General features: G+C 40.4%; 1 protein-coding gene across 1 annotated transcript in view; it reads right to left on the reverse strand.

The window, feature by feature from the left end:
* The window catches only part of LOC133876988 (uncharacterized), a 55,526-nt gene that overhangs the window by 27,224 nt on the left and 6,381 nt on the right, over positions 1-21,921 (reverse strand). The window contains exons 6-12 of the mRNA XM_062315220.1: positions 11,913-11,995; positions 11,701-11,807; positions 10,885-11,037; positions 9,489-9,553; positions 7,210-7,297; positions 7,028-7,106; positions 6,785-6,893 (exon numbers count right to left, since the gene is read on the reverse strand). Coding sequence (XP_062171204.1) covers positions 6,785-6,893; positions 7,028-7,106; positions 7,210-7,297; positions 9,489-9,553; positions 10,885-11,037; positions 11,701-11,807; positions 11,913-11,995 — 684 coding nt within the window. The remainder of the gene's footprint in view (positions 1-6,784; positions 6,894-7,027; positions 7,107-7,209; positions 7,298-9,488; positions 9,554-10,884; positions 11,038-11,700; positions 11,808-11,912; positions 11,996-21,921) is intronic.

The following is a 21,921-nucleotide window of genomic DNA, read 5'->3' on the forward strand; positions in this document are numbered from 1 at the left end:
ACGCCAATTAACCAAATGAAATTTAAATTCATCACCAACACCACCCCAAAGGAAATCTCTCTGAAGCTTCTCCAATCGATTAGCCACTCCCACAGGAATAGGGAAAAGAGAAAGAAAGTACGTAGGTTAGCTTGAGAGAGTACTATTAATCAAGGTTAACCTCCCCCCATTAGATAAACACACCTTCTTCCACCCCGCTAGTCTAGCTTCCATCTTCTCAATAACATTGTTCCACATATTAGGATCTTTATATTTTGCACCCAACGGAAGGCCCAAATACTTTATCGGCAGCAAGGCCACACCACACCCAAGGATAGTAGCCAACTCCTCGACATCCCCAACCTCACCCATCGGAACCATCTCAGTTTTGGATAAATTGATTCTCAGACCCGAAACTGCTTCAAAACAAAGCAGCAAACACCTCAAATCTCGGATCTGATCAACAACAGGATCACAGAAAATCAACGTATCATCCGCAAATAATAAGTGAGAAACCATCAGAGCATCATGGGAACTCGAATCCACTGAGAAACCCGATAACCGCCCACTATCAACTGCCGCGTAAATCATCCGACTGAATGCCTCCATCACCATTACGAACAGGAGCGGGGACAAAGGATCCCCTTGTCGAAGACCCCGAGAACTACGAAAGAACCCCGAAGGCGACCCATTAATATTAATGGAAAAACAGACAGTAGAGATGGAATGAGCAATCCAGCCAACCCATTTCTCCCCAAAACCACATCTTTTTAAAACATAAAGCAGGAACTCCCAATTGACATGATCATACGCCTTCTCCAAATCCAATTTACAAATAATGCCCGGAATTCCAGAACGAATCCTACTATCCACGCATTCATTGGCCACCAAAACAGAATCCAAAATTTGCCTCCCCTCAATAAACGCATTCTGAGACTGAGAAACAACCTTCCCCAAAACCACCTTCAACCTATTAGCCAGAATCTTAGAGATGATTTTGTACATACCACCTATTAAACTGATAGGACGAAAATCCTTGATATCCACCGCTCCAGCCTTCTTAGGAATCAACGACACAAAAGTTGCATTAAGGCTCTTTTCAAATTTACCGGTAGAATAAAACTCCTTAAGAACCGCAAAAATATCATTCTTCAAAATCTCCCAACACTTCTGAAAGAAAGCCATCGAGAAACCATCAGGCCCCGGCGCCTTATCCCCTTTGAAGTTCTGGATAACCACCCAAATTTCGTCTTCCTCAAACTCCCGTTCCAACCATCTTCTATCTTCTTCATCAATGGAGGAAAAAGATAAGTCATCTACCCTTGGTCTCCACTGAAATTGCTCACTATATAGCTTCGCATAGAAATCCACAATGTGATCTTTGATTACAATCCTATCCTCAGTCAATTGACCATCCACCACCAGAGCCTCGATCATATTATGCCTTCTATGAGAATTAGCCATTCGGTGAAAAAATTTAGTGTTGCTGTCCCCCTCTTTTAACCACAAAGCCCTAGACTTCTGTCTCCAAATTTCTGGAAGTTTCTTCTCTCTTTAGTTTCTCTTCGTCAGATAACGGCCTCTCCTCTGCAATCAAATCCAGCTCACACAGATCATACTGAAGTTTCTTTTTATTAGCCCCTACATTCCCAAACACTTCCTCATTCCATTGTTTAAGGTCAAGTTTCAAAGCTTTTAACTTTCGAGCGAACACATAACTCGGCGAACCTTCATACACATACGAACTCCACCAACCCTTCACCAGCTCCACAAAACCTTCCGCTTGCAACCACATATTCTCAAACTTAAAAGACCCCCTGCCTCGTCTCTCGATGCCGCAATCCAACAGCAAAGGATAATGATCCGAAAGGAGCCGAGGCAAACGCCTTTGAGAAACCTCAGAAAAATAATCCTCCCAATCTGAAGAAAGCAAGAAACGATCTATTCTGGACCAAGAGCGGCAATTAGACCAAGTGGATCTCCCCCCAACCAAAGGAAGATCGATGAGAGCCTGGTCAAAGATGAACTCAGAAAACTCAACCATAGCCTGGGAAGATCTCGCTTCCCCCCCTCTTTCGCTCGGATACCGAACAATGTTAAAATCCCCCCCCATACACCACGACATCTCCCAAATATTCCTCAAACCCGCCAATTCGTCCCAAAGTCCTCTTCTATCACAATCATCATTAGGCCCATAAACACCCGCAAAACCCCACTCAAAATTGTCTGACACACTACGAAATGCACAGGCTACCACATATCTTCCCACATACTCTTCAATCTTCTCAACTACTCTTCTATCCCACATCAACAAAATACCTCCCGACGCTCCTCTAGAACCCAAAAACAGCCAATCCACATAAGCACAACCCCAAACACTATAAACAATCTCCCTGGTAATTAACTCCACCTTAGTTTCTTGTAAACATACAATGTCTGCCTTCCACTCCCTCAACAACCCCCTAATCTTCGTTCTTTTGTCAAGCTCGTTCATGCCCCGCACATTCCAAGAGATGATCTTTGGCTTCAACATTAACCATTGCCAGCCCTCCCCTTCCTAGTCAACCTAGACGATTGACCTCCTTTCCCTTCATAATTCACCGAACACTCTAACCTCTTCACTTCACGTTGACCACAGTTCCTCATAGGACTTGGACTATTGAAATGCCTCATTCTATCAGAATACCGCTGAGTTTCAATGACATTAAATAAATCCAACAGCTTCTCCTCAAAGCCTGGACAAGAAATTCCAACAAATTTGCAAAAACCTCTGATTCTCTCAATCACCCAATCTGTTGACTCATTTCCAATATCTTTATCCACCACTGCCAAAGGCAGAACCTCCAGCATCTCATCTCCCCCCAAATCCTCTTCTGAACAAGACACCAAAGCAAGACTGTTAACCCCCTCACCCTTCTCCCGAAAACCCATCTCTCCCAAAGCAGTATCAAATTCTGCCTGCTTCAGACTTTCGGTCCGTTGCTCACCCACCTCACTGTCGTCTCCTGCACCAGGACTCAACACAGAATCCGGTTCGAGCTTACCCGCCAGCTCACTTTCTCTGCCTTCGTGATTCTGCTCCTCCTCCTCCTGATTTTCCGCCGGTCCAGGACTAGAGACGAACGACACCTGGTTTTCAAGCAGTGTGACCTCCTCTATGGTCGTTATCAACCCTCCGGTGGCCCCATCATCCCCCACTGATCCAGCTCCATTTTCCTCCAAAGAGGTCCCCACTCGCACAGCCCTACTCCCCAACCCTTCAGACCCCGAACCAGAGTGAACAGGATCGGAAACTACCTCCAGCATACTGTTCGGCGTTATCTGCCTTTGCTCGACCACTCCCTCTACGGATTCTGTCGACATCCCAGTCTGGGCCGACTACCTACGTTGGTACCGACGTTTATAAGTAAACTGTGGGCTTCCATCAATTTCCTGGACAGCAGCATGTTTTCCTTTAGCCTTAGTCACCTCTTGGTCCTGCTCTCTGAAGCCCAAAGCTTCCTGACCCATTTCGTTATCTGTTTGACCTTTGCTTGGGCTATCGGTAGACTTGGCCTCATCCCTCAGCAGGCCCAACTCCAGAAAACCCAACCATCTCGTGGCTTCTTCACGAATGGAAAGAAGCAGATTTTTGAATTTCGCCAGCTGTAGTTGTCCTTCCCCAGAAACCACAGAGTCGGTCAGCATGGATTGCGCTCCACCAAGTCCTTTGCAGTCTCTTCCCTCCGTCATCATCGGCTGCTTTTCCGGTCTTGCCAAAATTGACAAGGGTTGCTCTCCTGAAATACCCAGAATGCCCTTGCTCGATTCTCCTTTCTCCAGCTCACTGCCGTGCCCTTTTAACGCCGCCGCAAACGTTCGGCCATCAAGAGTCGCCGACTTCATCATCTTCATCGAAGCACTTGGTATATTTCCGCCTATTGTCCCCCCAGTCGCTTTTTTCTCAAAGGATTTCTCAATTCTCCTTAGTTGCGCTAGACAATTTGCCCAACCGCAACCTTCTCTTCCCTCTGGAATAATCACAGACGTTCGTCTTCCTCCATAGCCATATTCTGAAAGTTCCAAGAATCTTCCGTGGACGTTCCCCCTCCGTTGCAGGATAAACACCAGAGAACCCACCAGAAATGTCCTGCAGAAGTCCCGTATCTCCCCACCCTGCTTCAGTTCCTCCATCGATCTCCTAAACCACCCTACACTTAACTTGGTAAGGAACACTGCCCTGAAACGACCCTTGTTCCACTCAGCTAGCCGTATTCCATCCCCAACGCAAGCATCCGACCGAAACTCGAACGATTTCGCTTCAACGTAAAAGTAATCGACATAACCCATGACGTGAAACAGGAACTCTGCCACCCTACGCCTACTAGGCAATAGCATTTAGCAACAAAAAAATCTTTAACCCAACAAATGCTCTCCAAACCAAGCTAGAAAGTCTCCTATCACTAGGCTCACCAACCCATTTCCATGCAGGAGTGGATGCACAAATACATGCACACATGCATTTTTTGTGGAGGCCTTAAGTAGAATACCTTCTGCAACTACTCATGGGGGTTTTCTCTCAGGCTTTTTGTGGGATCTATGCACTTTAGTGTGGTTAACATTTCACACATGTTGTTTGTAGATGACACTTTGGTTTTTTGTGGGACCAAACCTAACCACCTTCGCTATCAGTGTGCTTTATTTTTTATGCTTCAAAGCTGTCTCCGGTTTGAAGATTAATCTGCCTAAGTCGGAATTGGTTCTTATGGGTAATGTTGATATTGTGGATGGGTTGGCTAGCATTCTAGGTAGCGGGTTTCTTCCTTGCCTTTGAAGTATCATCTTGGTCTTCCATTGGGGGCCTCCTATAAGGCAAAGTCTATTTCGCACGGTGTTTTTGAAAAGATAGAGCATCGATTGGCTAGTTGAAAAATGATGTACTTGTCTAAAGATAGTAAGGTTACCCTTATAAAGAGCACACTTTCTAATTTGTCTACGTATTTCATGTCTCTCTTCCCGGTGTTGCAAACCCCATTGAGAAGCTTCATCGAGATTTCTTATAGAGTGAGCTAGGCGAATAGTTCAAATTTCACCTAATGAGCCGGTCCAAGGTTTGTCCTCCAATCTCTGAGGGAGGGTTGGGGGTTTGGAACTTGCTAATGTTCAATCGTGCTCTCTTAGAAAAACGGCAATGAAGCTACGTGTACAAACGAGATATCCAACAACAAAAAGGAAAATGATTGAATAAAGGAACTCCCGAACATTTGGCGATCTCAGATGTGTCGATATCTTAGAGTCCCAGCCCGAGTTCCAAGTTTTACTGAGGTTGAATCCACTTTTATTCTTTCTCTTTTCGAACTTATTCTAATTTTAAAAATTCTAAAATTAAAAGAAGGGAAGGGGAGGGATTAGCCTCTATGAGGGAGAAAGAAAATGAAAGAACCCGCGAATATTGGCAAAACTACCACTATTGTCAACCAAGGAAGCATGAGAGAAAGGGGCTTAGTAAAGGGTTGTGGTGGACTCTAAATCTAGCAGTTTGTGGGGTCGGTGGTGTTTTGAGCCTCTTGGGTTGTATGGGGTGGGGTTATGGAAGGGTTGGGGGATGTTTTCAAGTCATACTAGATCTGAGGTAGGAGCTGGCTCCAAAGTTAGATTTTGTCATGATTTGTGGTGTGGGGATAAGGCCCTAAAAGAAGCCCTTCCAAATTTGTATGGTATTGCTCATGTAAAGGATGCTTCTGTAGTGGCTCCAATTAGTGGAACGCAAGCTTTGCTAGAGTGGCTCATGATTGGAAGGTGGATGTATTTGCCTCGTTTTTCAATTTTTTATATTCAATTAGAGTGAGACAATGAGGCAAGACAAGCTTTGATGGGCTCCCTCCAAGAGAGGGTTGTTCAATGTTAGATCTTTCTACAATGTTCTTCTTTGTAATGATGGGCATTTCTTTCCCTTGAAATAGTATTTGGCATACGAAGGTTATTTTGGGAGCAACTTGTTTTACTTGGCCGGCAGCCCTAAGGAAATCCTTACCATGGACAACCTTAGGAAACAACATGTCATTATGGTCAAGATATGTTGTATGAGCAAGAGGAATGCGAAGTTCATGGACCATCTTCTTTTTCATTGTGAGGTTGCTTGTGCCTTATGAAATGTTTTTTTCAGTCGTTTTGGGATGTCTAGGGTTATGCCTAGACGAGTAGTTGACTTGTTTGCTTGTTGATGGACTGTTGATAGCACTCAGAGTGCTGCTATGTGCAAGGTCATGCCCCCTTACCTTTTGTGGTATCTTTGCAGGGAAAGAAATGATAGAAGTTTAGAAAACCACGAGAGGACGTTGGTGGAGCTTAAGTCTTTTTTCTTTAATAACTATATCTTTGGACAGCTGCATTTGTATCTATTTTAGGTGTTTGTCTTGTATACTTCCTATATACCTGGGTTACGCACTTTTAATGATATCTTGATCACTTACAAAAAAAACAAAAAAAATTAAGTGTGATCTTTCCATACGCATATATAGGTAGAACCTTCAACAATATTTCCTTTCATGAGCACTTGCCTTACAGAATTGTAAACTGCAGATACAGTGTAGATATAAATGTTGAAAAATACACCTAAATAAATAAGGAAACAAGACCTTCCCAGCCATTAAACTGACCAGGATCACAGAGGAAAATAACAATATACATAACCACAAATGAATTGCTAAAACTCACTTTACTGAAGCAGTAGCAAGGAACATTAGCTTTGGGAATAAATTGCCACATTAGAGAAAGAGAACTTATTAATAATATCTTCAAACCAAGTGGAGGAAAACTAGCGCACCTTGTACGCTACAGCAAGGGTATTGGTTGCTTCTTGAATAGCGAAACGAAGAGATTGGGCCTCCACTTTCAATGCATCAAAAAGACGAACAGCCATGTCAATCTTATTGCTGAGAGGAGGAAAAAAAATCCATCAGAACGTTTTTCTCCCATATGCAAGGGTTAATTAAGAAGCGCCTATGGGGAAACACAGAAACAGCAAATAGAGAGGCATAGAAGAAAGTAGAAGAGATAGGAGATAAACCTGAAAAGTTGAGGCATGCGATGTGCAAGCAACCCAATTGCTTGAAAAGCAAAGGTTTTGGTGTCCCTAGCAGTAGCATCTGGGTGAATTTAGTAAACTAGATCAATCAGATTGATGTTCAATAAATTATAATTAAATAATGTATAAAAGAAGTTCAGAGAGCTTCAACTGCATGAGGAGACCTGATTCTGAATTTGAATAACTGTCAAGTGACTTCAGAATTCCAGCAAGTATAACAGGGCCAATAAGCTTAAGTTGATCAATCTTTGCCTACATAAATAGACATGAAAATGAAGTGGGGAAAAAGAATGTCAAGATCATTACTCAGGCATGCTTTTGAAGAGGAAATGGCACAATGAAATGACAAATAACGTACTAGAGATACAAAATCATTATATGTGTGTGTGTGTGTGTGTGTGTGTGTGTGTGTGTGAGAGAGAGAGAGAGAGAGAGAGAGAGAGACAGAAAGAGAGAGAGTTTAGAGACAGAAAGAATTGGACTACAAGCATCTGAATGTGAGCATCTGTAGACATTGTGGCTTGATGCACATATGTACACACAGAATACATTGAAATGCATGCTGAGCATCTCTACATTACTATATTTTGCTTTTCCTCCATCAAACCCGAGCCATACTTCACGGTAAGGTAGACACTAAGCAATTTTGCAATTTTTTGTGCATTTTGGTTTTCATCCAGAAAGTGGCAGCTTTTTATTTATTTAGTAGTTTTAGACTCAATTCATCTGTTTAGAGAGATGCAACAGGTGAACAAATGCTATATGACATGTAACGCAATTTCTTGGCTAAATTAAAAATGTCCACATGTTTTTGTGTTCTTAATAGACCTTTGTTTTCGTCTGTTTTTCTCTATTTCAGTTAATTTCAGCATCTTTTTGGCTTCAATCCTATTTCAACTTGAATAACACTTCATTTTGTTTGAAGTCTTTCTTTCTTATGTACAATTCATCTTCTTGTTGTCTTCTCTTGCATCCTGCCGGAGACAATGGCAAGGAAAAGAAGTAAAGGAACAAAATTGATTAGCAATATCTCTGTCTCTTTGATACGACCTGCTGAGGCTTCACCAAGAGAGCAGAAGGAAATATTCACAATGTGGCAAAGGAAATGAAAACTGGCACTGATTTAGAAGAGGACCACCAAGTAACTTGTGTTTTCACGAGTTCTTGCCAGAACTCAGAATTCAGGGGTTATAATCAACTCCAGAGCAATCACGGGCTTAGAGAGAGTGAAGAGAGGTCTCAACAACAGGGAAACAGAGTACCCACTGTGTACTCAATCAATAACTAAGGCCCAAGTGGGTCAATCATTATGCTCCAAGCCGAAGTTTAGATAAGGGACTTTGGGATTCATGCCTCCAACATCCAAGATGACTAAACATTCATTGGGTATGAGGAATCTGATATTGCTGATGAAGCAAATAGGTAGACCAAAGCTTTAATCGTATATGATTCTTTAAAGCAATGATCATGTGTGTAGCTGCAAATTGGAGAATTAGGTAAAAGCCTTTCTTTAAGATACTAGAAACAATCTTACCAAGCAAAGGGTTCTTGATACAATATCTAGATCCTTTGATATCCAAGTGTTAGTTCAGATAAGGAAAGACTCTACCTATCACCTGGTCTGAAATTTCAATTGTGGTCATGTAAGATTTAGGGTAAATTCACGAGCATGGTCAGAGCGCCTTTGTTTACTGATTAACTAACAGCAGATGGTTTAGGGTTTATTTTGTGGGTGCCTGGTTATTTATCCTTTGTTGGGTTTTTCTTTATGTTTGTCTTTTCTGGTGTTTCTTTTGTACTTCATGTGTAAATAGGAGCGCCTTACGCTTTTTAATGATATTTTCTTATTACTTATAAAAATAAAAACTAACAGCAGATGGTAAGTTATCCCATGCTCAGATTTGTAGTGTGATTGAAGCAGGTACAACGGGGGTGTTTTGGTGAATTATACATCTATGTTAAGCATATACTTTAACTAGGAAAAGACTTTCCAATTCTTAATAAGACCCACACCAAACACCAAAAATATATTATTTTATAATTCATAAAACTTTTATTGCAATGAGAAGAAACTTGAGCACAAAAAAGAATACTTAAATTGACATAGCTCACAGCAAACATCAATTAACTTAGACCCAAAGATGTTCAATCTGAAGCTTACTAAAACAATGCTACATATGAAAATTTAGACATATAATATTGTAGGAAGCTAGAACCAAATTGATTCAACCATAGCCCACAAAAAGTAGTATCTGATGTCTAGAACCCAAAGTGAGACCTGCACTGGCAAGAGCGTCTTTAGGCACATCATCTTCATTGGATCCATTCCCAAAATATTCTTGAAGTGCCCCCCCCCCTCCCACCCCCCCACCCCAAAAAAAAAAAAGAAGGGGGAAAGAAAAAAGAAGAATAAGGATCCGAAATCGAGTCATAAGTTTCTTACGTGTTTAAAAACCCAAACAGTGAATTCCATTCCCAACTGCTTCAACCTTGACGTGGTACCACTTCCTGTCAAATTTAAGAATTCAAGAAACCAAAGAAAAATCAGCATAAGGGCATCCGGTCACACACTCAGCATGAAACTAAGAAAATTTATAAATGAAGATAAAAGTGTATCTGCTATTTTAGACCAAGGTGTCAAAACAATGAGGTTCAGATGAACTACCACAAAATATTTTTTTTGATAAGTATGAACCACCACAAAATATAAAAAGCCAAAACCTTGAGTATGACATCTCAAGTGCTATTGAATGGTCATGTCCATATTCATTCAACCTACTAATTGCAGTATCCATCAGTATTTCCCATTCCAAAAGGACACCAGCCAACCTACCAAGAAGATTCTCACCAGTTCTAAAAGCATCTAGCCTTTCAAGTCTCAGCCAAAAGAAAATTGTGTTCAACACGAGCATACCATAGAAAGGGGAATGGATGTTTGTTTTTATGTGATTGCCAATTTTGGCAATATGAGGATTTGCGTGTGTCACCCATGTGCGACATCTGATGCAGATGAGGCTCACATGGGTTTGAAGGTGAACTGATAAGTAGTCTGAGGTGAAAAAAAATATCTAATTTGGGTAAATGTTCTATGAGTTATTGGCGCTTGGGTACTCAGCAGCAGATCATATGCCCCTGTCCACAATCCAAAACCCTAAATCACAAGTTCTCAAACCCTGAACCCCACTAATAACTTATGTCAAATAAATTACAAAAGTCTCTATGTCCTACTACATGAGAGCATACACAATCTTATATAACAATCAAATAACTATTGCCATTGAACAATATCGCCATTTTTTTTTTGATAGGTAAGAAAAGAAATAGCATTAAAAAAGCGTAAAGGCGTCCCTAAGCATATAGGGAGTACACAAGAAAGACACCGAAACAAAAGAAAAACAGAAAACAAAGGAAGAACACCCGAAAACAAGATCGCCATTCTCCCAAGAAAAAAACAAAAATCATCACTTGCAGAATAAGACAGGGTTTCAATCCAATATATCTAATTAAGAGTTAAATAGCTCTCAAGAGTAATTTGTTGGGCCAGGCTTTCAACTTGTACAACCGAAAATTCGGAATTAGAATTAAGTAAACATGAGAACCTTTGTGCCAAATAATTACATTTACACACTTAATATATAAAGGAATTCTTACTTGTCAGCTTAAATCAGCTCAAACCACACATGTAAGACTATGTGCAGCCCAATAACAATGATTCAGCATTACATCTAGCAACAGGAATGGTCTCCAACAGGAATAGGCTCCAAGTTTGAAAAGGTAAACATGCAAAAATATAGGCAAACACCAAATGAAGAAGTATAAAAATAAGATGAGCTGAATACCATATATGCAGCCAAATATGCACTGCAAAGTTGCAGGGAAACTGTTTGCTGCTGTTATAGAACGGCAGAAAATAGACATCAGTCTTGCTCTAAGTGCATGATTCCCAGGAATAACTCTTAATTCTGGGGCAACATTTTCAGCTCCAGCAGTACCTGCAAAAATTATAATTATGTATCAAACGTGTACTGGAGATAATAGGCAAACACAAAAATTATGGAAACAAATGTAGGTCAAGCAAAAGCATTCAGAAAGTTTTCAAGACAGAAAACATTATAAGTACAAATATAAACTTGTCCGGCTCGTATCAGCTAAAGCATACTAGCAGTCAGTATCATTAAATATCGACAATGCTCATAAGAAAATATAAAGTACAATAGCAATTCATGATCATGGTAAATGATGACTTATAAATAATGGGAAAATATTGCTTATGAGCAATTCTAACTTTGGTCTTAATATATTATCACATTCTAGCCTTCTTTTACTTCATCATGTGGTCTCTTACAAATATCATTTGCGAGTTAATGTATATTAAAGCTCCTGGGCTTGCACAAAGATTTGGGATCATTACCAACGGAATCCTATACTTCAGCACATGGTAACAATTTCCATCATAAAGAAACATTGTAAAGAACCCAAACTAAAATGTCAAAATTATCATGATTTTTCTTTATTTTAATCATAAACAACTTATCAACAGATGAACATGGATAAGGAAGTTTTAGTGGGGAAGATACGAGAGATAGAAATAAAGAGAATGTGGAAAAGGAACATTACATCATATTAAATTAACAAGATAGATTATGAATAAATACCATTAAATAGTAGAAACAGTTTGTTTATCAGGTTTGGATCATCTAAGTTAGCACCAGAACCCTTCTTCTTTAAAAGCTCCTCCCCTCTCTTAACAACAGGCTCCTGCCTTGAATTAATCAATCATAAAACAACACATAATAGTCTACATATCAAATACAAAAAAGGATAAGAAATACGTAAATAATAAACATACAAAGGGGACTATATATACCAATCTACACAGGCAGCCACATATACAGGATAAGCAAGCTCAGGGGCCAACTCCATAGCTTCAATAACATTTACGATCCCCAACTGCATAGAAACAAAAAAGAAAATAATTTAGCTCATGAATAAATTCTGGACATTGCCCAATATAGAAAATTTACATGTGTGTGTGCGTGTGCATGTGTGTGCGTATTTATGTGTGCATGTGTTTAAAAAGGGATCTGTGCATGCCATTGAACACAAGCTAAGACACTAGCCCTAAGGAGGTGTTTAGAAAACAATGAACCAGCTTGGTATAGTTCTGAACCAATCCTCAAATAAAATTTGTTTCAACTTTAAGCTGGAGATGGTATATAGAACAACAGCTATACAACATACAGTAATAGCATTTTACTTTCCTATAAAATCATGTATGCACTAATTTTGAATGAAAAAATTAGTATTGTTTTTTAATAAGTAATTCAATCTTATAAGAAAGTGCAAACCCAAACCAAGGGTAGATGATTTATCTTTTCCCTCCATTGATGAAGATGATAGAATATGGTTGGAACGTGAGTTTGAGGAAGATGAAATTTGGGCGGTTATTCAGAATTTCAAAGGTGATAAGGCTCCTGGGCCTGATGGTTTCTCTATGGCTTTCTTTCAAAAGTGTTGGGAGATCTTGAAGAGTGATATTTTTGCGGTGCTTAAGGAGTTTTATTCTACCGGAAAATTTGAAAAGAGCCTTAATGCAACCTTTGTGTCGTTGATTCCAAAGAAGGCCGGAGCGGTGGATATCAAGGATTTTCGACCTATCAGTTTAATAGGTGGTATGTACAAAATCATCTCTAAGATCCTGGCAAATAGGTTGAAGGTGGTTTTGGGGAAGGTTGTTTCTCAATCTCAGAATGCGTTTATTGAGGGGAGGCAAATATTGGATTCTGTTTTGGTGGCCAATGAATGCGTGGATAGTAGGATTCGTTCTGGAATTCCGGGCATTATTTGTAAATTGGATTTGGAGAAGGCGTATGATCATGTCAATTGGGTGTTTCTGCTTTATGTTTTAAAAAAATGTGGTTTTGGGGAGAAATGGGTTGGCTGGATTGCTCATTCTATTTCTACTGTTTGTTTTTCCATAAATATAAATGGGTCGCCTTCAGGGTTTTTTCGTAGTTCTCGGGGTCTTCGACAAGGGGATCCTTTGTCTCCGCTCCTGTTTGTGATGGTGATGGAGGCGTTCAGTCGGATGATATATGCGGCAGTGGATAGTGGGCGGTTATCGGGTTTCTCAGTGGGATCGAGTTCCCAAGATGCTTTGATGGTTTCCCATTTATTATTTGCGGATGATACGTTGATTTTCTGTGATCCTATTGTTGATCAGGTCTGAGACTTGAGGTGTTTGCTGCTTTGTTTTGAAGCAGTTTCGGGCTTGAGAATCAATTTATCCAAGTCTGAGATGGTTCCGGTGGGTGAGGTAGGGGATGTAGAGGAGTTGGCTAGTGTTCTTGGGTGTAGTGTGGCCGCGCTTCCGATAAAGTATTTGGGTCTTCCGTTGGGTGCTAAGTATAAAGATTCTTATATGTGGAATAATATTTTTGAGAAGATGGAAGCTAGACTAGCGGGGTGGAAGAAGGTGTGTTTATCTAAAGGGGGGAGGTTAACTTTGATGAATAGCACTCTCTCAAGTTTACCTACGTACTTTCTTTCTCTTTTCCCTATTCCTGTGGGAGTGGCAAATCGTTTGGAGAAACTTCAGAGAGATTTCCTTTGGGGTGGTATTGGAGATGAATTTAAATTTCATTTGGTTAACTGGCGTACGATTTGTTCTTCAAAAGCTTCGGGGGGGCTAGGAGTGAGAAATTTGGTTATGTTTAATAAAGCCTTGATGGGTAAATGGTTATGGAGATATGCTATGGAGAGAGATGCTTTTTGGAGAAAGGTGGTGGATGTCAAATATGGTAGTTTGAGGGTTGGTTGGTGCTCTAAGGAGGTTGGGGGTTCATATGGGTTTGGCGTGTGGAAAAGTATTAGGAGGGGGTTAGGATGCTTTTGCTGCTCATGTGAGATATGAGATCGGGAATGGTTCGAAAGTTCTGTTTTGGCATGATGTATGGTGTGGGGAAATTCCTTTGAAGAATCTCTTTCCAGAATTGTTCCTTATTGCTAGAAGAAAGGATGCTTGGGTGGAGGAAATTATGCAGAGACAAAATGGCACCATCTTATGGAATATTATGTTGTCTCGTTCAGTTCATGATTGGGAGGTCGAAGCGGTTAGTAGGTTTTTTGGGATGTTGTACACCTTCAAAGTTAGTAGCAAGGGAGAGGATAAGTTGTGTTGAGTGCCAGCGCGAAAGAAATCTTTTGAGGTAAAGTCTTACTATAAGATTTTCTCTAGTTCTATTCAGTCTTCATTTCCGTGGAAAAGTATTTGGAAAGTTAATGTTCCCCCGAGAGTGGCTTTCTTTGTTTGGACGGCAACTCTAGGGAAAACTTTAACTTTGGATAACTTACGTAAGAGAAACATTATCGTGATGGACTGGTGCTTTATGTGTAAGACCGCTGGAGAATCCATTGACCACTTATTTCTGCATTGTATGGTGGCTACAGAATTGTGGAGGACGATCCTGCAATTGTTTGGGGTGGAGTGGGTAATGCCGAGGTCGGTGAAAGATATGTTAGGGAGTTGGAGGGGCCAGAAGGGTAATCGGACTTTGATACAGATTTGGCGCATGGCTCCGTCGTGTTTGATGTGGTGCGTTTGGAGGGAACGGAATAACAGCGATTGTGAGACTGGTTTGTCGAATCTGAAGAGAAAGATGCTACAGATGTTGTTTATGTGGAGAGATAGAATTAAGTTAATGCATGAATGTTCCTATTTTGATTTTTTAGATAGATGTTCTCTATGTTCTTTTCATTAGGGGTTTCTTGTATACATCCTGTGTACTTTGGGTTGCGCCCCTTTGCGCCTTTTCAATATATTTTACTTATCAAAAAAATAGTACACAAGACGGTATACAAGAAAGACACCCACTTAAAGGGAAGAAAAAGAACATAAATCCAAAAATATAAGAAAAGCGAGAACTACTGGTAGCAATCATCCACCCATAAAGGGATTTGAACAAAATATCTTTTAATTCTACAACTAGTCTCACACAATCTTCAAAGTTTTGGGAGTTGAGTTTTCTCCAGATGCACCATCACACAAAGGGGTCATCCTCAAACTTTTAAATTGAGGTGACTACCACGCTGGCCTCTTCAACTCACCAACAACTTCAACACCCATTGAGACATTACCTACTATATCCCAAAAAGACTGGAAACCAAAAACCACAAGTCTCTAGCTGCTTCACAATAGAGCAGAAGATGATCATTGGAGTCCCGCCTCTTCTAACACATGCAACATTAGTCCATTACTATGATGTGCATTTTTCTTAGATTATCTAAGGTCAAGGTTCTCCCTAACGTTGTTGTCCAAACAAAGAAAGCCATTGTCAAAGGTGCCTTGCTTCTCCAAGTGCTCCAAGGGAAAGAATAGCCAACGGGGGACTAAGCGCGTGATAAAAAGATCTAGCCTCGAATATCCGACTTTTGGAGGGGGACCAACAGATCCTATCCTCGCCTCCTTGTCTTAGCCCAATAGAAAACAAGAGGTTGAAGAATGAGGTGACCAACTCCATCTCCTAATCATGCACGAATCTCTTTTTTTTTTTTTTTATAAGTATGCACGAATCTCATGAAGTTATTCCACTAACAGGTGTCATTCAAAAATTGCAAATGGTCTGCAACCGAGGCCTCCTTAAAGCGAACAATGCTAAACAACACTGGAAAAGCTTCCTTCAAAGTCATATCTCCAACCCACATGTCGTGCCAAAACCATATCCTAGACTTGTCTCCCACCTCAAATCTCACAAATCTAAAGAAATCCCCCCCCCCTCCACCCCCCCTAATGTTTTTTCCACACCCTCACCCTGTAGGAATCATGCACTGCATTGGAACACCATCCACCCCACAAGCTCTCGTATTAGCTTCCACCACCACTTTGCACAAAGCCTACCTCTCTGTGGCATAACGCCAAAACTATTTCCCCAACAGAGCTCGATTGAACAAGATCAAATCCATAACCCCTAAACCACCTGAAGATAGCGGAGTACATATCTTGGACCAACTAACTAGATAGAATTTAAACTCGTCATTGACTCCTCCCCACTAGAATCCCTCTGAATTTTCTCGTTGTGATTAGCAATTCCAATTGGGATGGGAAAAGGGACAAAAAATAAGTGGGCAAACTGGACAAAGTGCTTTCAATCAATGTGATCCTACCACCCTTTGACAAATAAAGCCTCTTCCAACTTGCCAAACATTGTTTCATCTTGTCAATAATACCATTCCATATAGATTTTGCCTTAAACGGAGCCCCCAAAGGAAGGCCTAAATACTTCATAGGCAAAGAGGACACCCTACTGCCAAGAATACTGGCCAAGCCTGCAACATCATCCATGGCGCCAGCAAGGACTAGCTCAAATTTAGCCATGGTAATTTTTAATTCTGAAAAAGCTTAAAAACATAAGAGACCGCAAATTACAAAGATGCTCTAGATTAGCCTAAAAATAAAAATAAAAAAATCCAAGTGTCATCCGGAAAAAGGAGATAAGACAAAATGATCACATAATTACTCCTTGACCCCACCGAAAAGCCTGATAAGAGCCCCCTACCCACAGTGGTGGACATCATTCCACTCAATGCCTCCATGACAACAATAAACAACAAAGGGAATAAAGGATCCCCTATCTCAGGCCACGGGAACTATTAAAGAAGCCAAATGGAGTTCTATTAATCAAGCCAAACAAGCACACAGTAGAGATACAATGAGCTATCCATTCTTGTCAATCCTCAACAGCTACAACAGAAAGCCCCAATTAACATGACTGTAACCTTCTCTAGATCATGTTTGCAAAGCACACTTGGACCCCTCATCTAATTCTACTATCGAGAAATTCACTAGCAATAAGGATTGAATCTAAAATGTGTCTCCCATTGATAAAAGCATTCTAAGACCTAGAAATTACCTCTGACACTGCTTTCAACATGTTAGCTAGGACTTTGGAGATAATTTTATAAATGCTACTCACAAGACTGATAGGGCAAAAATCCTAGATATCCACCGCCCCATCTTTCTTGGGAATAAGGGCAATAAACGCAACATTGAGGCTCCTTACAAACCTATCTTGGGATTTCATGTCTTCTCCATACCTCTCATGCTTGTCAAATATCAAGTCAATAGAAAATCAAGAATTGTCACCACATGGATTGTTAATGACTTGAACTAATTTTTAAGAACACGTGTCGGTTATGGATTACATAGCAATTGAGTATGAAACCATTCACTATTTAATAGGTATGTTGAGTTTGTAACAAGCTTTTGCTCCAACAATGGGATTAGAAAAATATACATCTCTCAAAACATTATTTTGGGGTGTAAATTAGTTTTAGATCAATATCAATAAATCTCATATGCATATTATATCATATACGTTTTTATATATTTCTTTGATTACCTATCAAAAAAAAAATCGTATATGTGGGTTAGGTTCAATTTATACATAATGTAATTCTTTTACAATTATATACTACTTAATAATTTTCATAGGATCAATATTTTGATGAATTGACAATTTGATTACATAAACCCCAAATGCTTATCATGATTGGCAAATGTCATGATAATCAATGATTAAGAACTATCTCATTTAAAAGGCTTGAAACTATATGTTTTCAAAATCTATCTAAATAAATGACACTTGGAGTGGAGACTAAATGGCTTGGGATTGATTAGATTCAGGATGCACAATAAACATACAGAATACATGTAATCCAATGGCGGACTAGACAAAAGACTAATCTAATTGAAAGTCAATGAGTGGCGTAACATAGCTAAATATTACACCAAATGTTGTTAGTCAAATAATATTTGCCGTATATATTTAGCTTTAATTATATTAGTAGATATTCTGTAATTATAGTTGCCGTATTAGATGATTATTGTTGCCTTATTTGGTTTATTATTTGCTGTAATTGCTGATATTCAGCATTGTAATTACGGTTTTCTTTTCTATATAAGACAAGAACCCTCACAAAGAGAGGTATTCAGTCCAATTGACATGATATCAGAACTAAATTAGGGTTCTAAGTTTTTGGTCTTTTCTGTCAGTAGGCTCTAGAGTTTTCTGGGTGTTACTGTTCGGCTGGGTCGTCCAGTCTCTTTGGTGTGACTGCTGGGATTTTTGGTGTGGTGTCATTCCACAGTGAACGTGGAATCCTTGGTGTAGTGCGGTCCCTTTGGTGCAGTGGGATCCCTTTGGTGTGGTGTAATTCCACGGTGAGCGTGGATTTCTTTGATGCAAACCGTGCGGTCCTTTGGTGTGGTGTAAATCCACGATGAGCATAGATTTCTTTGGTGTGGATCGTGCGATGCTTTCTTTTGAGTGGTTGCAGTTCGGCGTCGACAATTTCTGGTGGAAGTCTAGGTTGCTGTTCGGTTGCTGTGCGGAGCAGTGAGTGTGATTTTGGGTTGTGAGGCGTGAGGCACTGGACCGGCTTGTGAGTAGATTGTGGTGTTGTGCTGTGGGGTGCGATCTCGGGTGCTATCAGAGATCCTGTTCGGTGGGAGTCTTGTGTGGAATCTTTTGAGGCTCGGGTGGTTCAAAGACTTGTCAACCAAGTATTGAGGAATTTTTTTTTGTCACAATATTTTTGGTGGGTTGGGTGAATCAGATTTTGTCTTTTCTGATTCAATTTTATTTGGTTTAATCATGTCTTCTAGTGATTCTTTTGGGGTGCGTTTTATTGGAAAAAATTATTTTGCTTGGGAATTGCAGTTTCATTTATTTGTTACGGGGAAAGAATTGTGGGGCCAGATTGATGGAAGTGATCCCGAACCTATGGGGCCTAAAGAGTTGGCCAAGTGGAAGGTCAAGGATGCACGTGTAATGTCCTAGATTTTAGGGTCTGTTGATCCTCTTATTGTACTCAATTTAAGGGCATATAAGACTACGAAGACTATATGGGAGTACTTGCTGACGGTTTATCATCAGGATAATACCGCACGTCGATTTCAATGGGAATATAAGATTGCTAATTTCACTCAAGGCAATCTCTCTATTCAGGAGTATTTCTCTGGTTTTCAAAATTTATGGGGAGACTTTTCTGATGTGGTTTATGCAAAGGTAGATGCTGCCTCTATCCCTACTGTTCAGGCTGTTCATGAGCAAAGCAAAAGAGATCAATTTATGATGAAATTGCGTCCTGAATTTGAGGCTACTCGCTCAAGTTTAATGAACCGGGGTCCTTCACCATCTTTGGATATTTGCTTTGGAGAATTACTTCGTGAGGAGCAATGTCTTCTCACACAGGCTGCGTTCCAGCAAGATGCCAACCCGAATCCAGTTGCCTATGCAGCCTACGGGAGCGAGAAGGGTAAGGATATGCGCAAGATCTAGTGTTATCACTGCAAGGAGTATGGTCATTTTTTATTTTTTATAAGTAAGAGAAATATCAATAAAAAGCGCAATCAAGTACACATGAAGTATACAAGAAAGGCATCTAAGAGGAAGAAGAAAACAATACAAGGAAATCATTAAAACTAAACGATAAAGGTGCGAGGAACGCAGCCGACCAAGAGTACAAAGAATGAAAGAAAAATGAAATAAGTTCCTCAGTGGTTCTTTCTTTGTCCTCAAACTGCCTATCATTGCGTTCCCTCCACAAGCACCACAAAAGGCAACAAGGGACCATCTTCCACACGGCTGCACTCCGAGAACGACCACTCGTCCACCAGCAAGCGAATAAATCTACCACCCGAAGAGGTATAACCCAAGACAGACTGAAGCGACTAAAGATGGCGTTCCATAGAGCGCGTGCAACCTCGCAATGGAGAAGAAGGTGATCCACCGACTCCCCATTCATTTTGCACATGCAAAATCTATCAGTCACAATGACACGCTTCTTTCTGAGGTTGTCCAAGGTGAGGACCTTCCTTGCACTGCCGTCCAAGCAAAGAAAGCCACTTTCAATGGAACCTTGGTCCGCCAAATACTTTTCCAGGGAAAATGAATAGCCTCTTTGCAAGCAAGAGCCTTATAGAAAGATCTAACATTAAATTTCTCTTTGTGAGAAGGAGACCACCAGAGCTGATCTTCCCCCTCACAATTAACTCTGGTTGAGTACAGCAAAGAGAAAAAAAAAGAAGCCAAAACATCCACCTCCCAGTCGTGGGCCGCTCAGAAGAAGCTAACATCCCACTGATATGACCCGCTCACCACAACCAAATGGTCTGCAACATGTGCATCCTTGTCACGCGCAATGTCGTACAAAACTGGGAAAGCTTCCTTAAAAGGCACCTCGCCACACCACACATCATCCCAAAAACGGATCCTATATCCATTTCTCAGCATAAGTCTAGTATGGCTGCAAAGCAAACTCCACCCCTTCCTAATATTCTTCCATAACCCCACTCTGTGTGACCCAGGGGGGTCTATAGAACACCAACCATCCCAAGTAGATCCGTACTTTACATCCACAACAGATTTCCACCAAGCCTCTCTCTCATGGGCATAGTGCCACAGCCACTTCCCTAACAGAGCCTTATTGAAAATCCTCAAATTTCTGATGCCCAGACCACCACTTGAAATAGGAGAACAAACTTTGGCCCAATTAACCAGATGAAATTTAAATTCTTCGCCTATGCCACCCCACAAGAAATCTCGATGCAGCTTCTCTATATGACTAGCAACACCGGAAGGAATAGGGAAAAGAGAAAGAAAGTACGTTGTGCAATAAAGTTTGCAACTACTGCAAGAAACAAGGCCACTTTATCAAAGAATGTCCCATTCGGCCTCCACATCGTCATGCTACTGCTTATCAGGCTACAGTGAACACTTCTTCTACTTCAGGGATGTCCTCAACTTCTTCTGCAGTCGGATCCTCTACTCTTACCCCTGAGATGGTCCAAAAGATGATTATGTCAGCATTTTCTGCCTTAGGGCTTCAATGTAATACTTCGCATAAGTCTTGGCTTATTGATTCTGCTGTATCCAATCATATGACCAAATCATCTAATGCGTTGTGCAATGTTCATCCATATCATGGTTCATCTCAAATTCAGGTAGCTAATGGGAGTCATTTAACTATTAATGAAATAGGAGATATCAATCTTTCATTCAAAGATGTTTATGTATCTCCTGGACTGTCTAATAATCTTATTTCGGTTGGCCAGTTAGTTGAGGAAAACTATGATGTCCATTTTTCTTGTGATGGTTGTTTGTGCAGGATCAGGTGTCCAGGACGATACTCGCGAAGGGGCCTAAAGTTGGTAGACTCTTTCCAATACAATTTTCTATTCCTCGTAGTTTATCTTTGGCTTGTATAACAGTTAATACTTCGAGTGAATTGTGGCACAAAAGATTGGGCCATCCAAACTCTGTTATTTTGTCTCTTATGTTAAATTCCGGTTTGTTAGGCAACAAAGAACATGTTTCTAAATACTTGTCATTTGATTGTTCTATATGCAAACTTGGTAAGAGTAAGACTTTCGTTCCCTTCTCATCGTAGTCGTGCTGCTAAATGCTTTGATATTGTGCATAGTGATGTGTGGGGCATTTCTCCTGCCATTTCCCATGCTCAATATAAATATTCTGTGACATTCATAGATGATTTCAATCAATATACTTGGATCTATTTTCTTCGAGCCAAATCTAAGGTTCTATCTGTTTTTCAGAACTTCGTCGCATATATTGACAACCAATTTTCTACATGTATTAAGATGTTGAGGTCTGATTCTAATGGAGAATACATGTCCCACGAGTTTCATGATTTCTTACATCACAAAGGAATTGTGTCTCAGTGTTCTTGTCCTTATACTCCTCAGCAAAATGGGGTGGCGGAACGAAAGAACCGACATCTCTTAGATGTTGTGCGCACTTTATTAATTGAATCATCTATTCCTTCTAAATTCTGGGTTGAGGCATTATCTACTGCAG

Source organism: Alnus glutinosa, chromosome 9 (assembly GCF_958979055.1).
Source record: "Alnus glutinosa chromosome 9, dhAlnGlut1.1, whole genome shotgun sequence".
Taxonomy (NCBI): domain Eukaryota; kingdom Viridiplantae; phylum Streptophyta; class Magnoliopsida; order Fagales; family Betulaceae; genus Alnus; species Alnus glutinosa.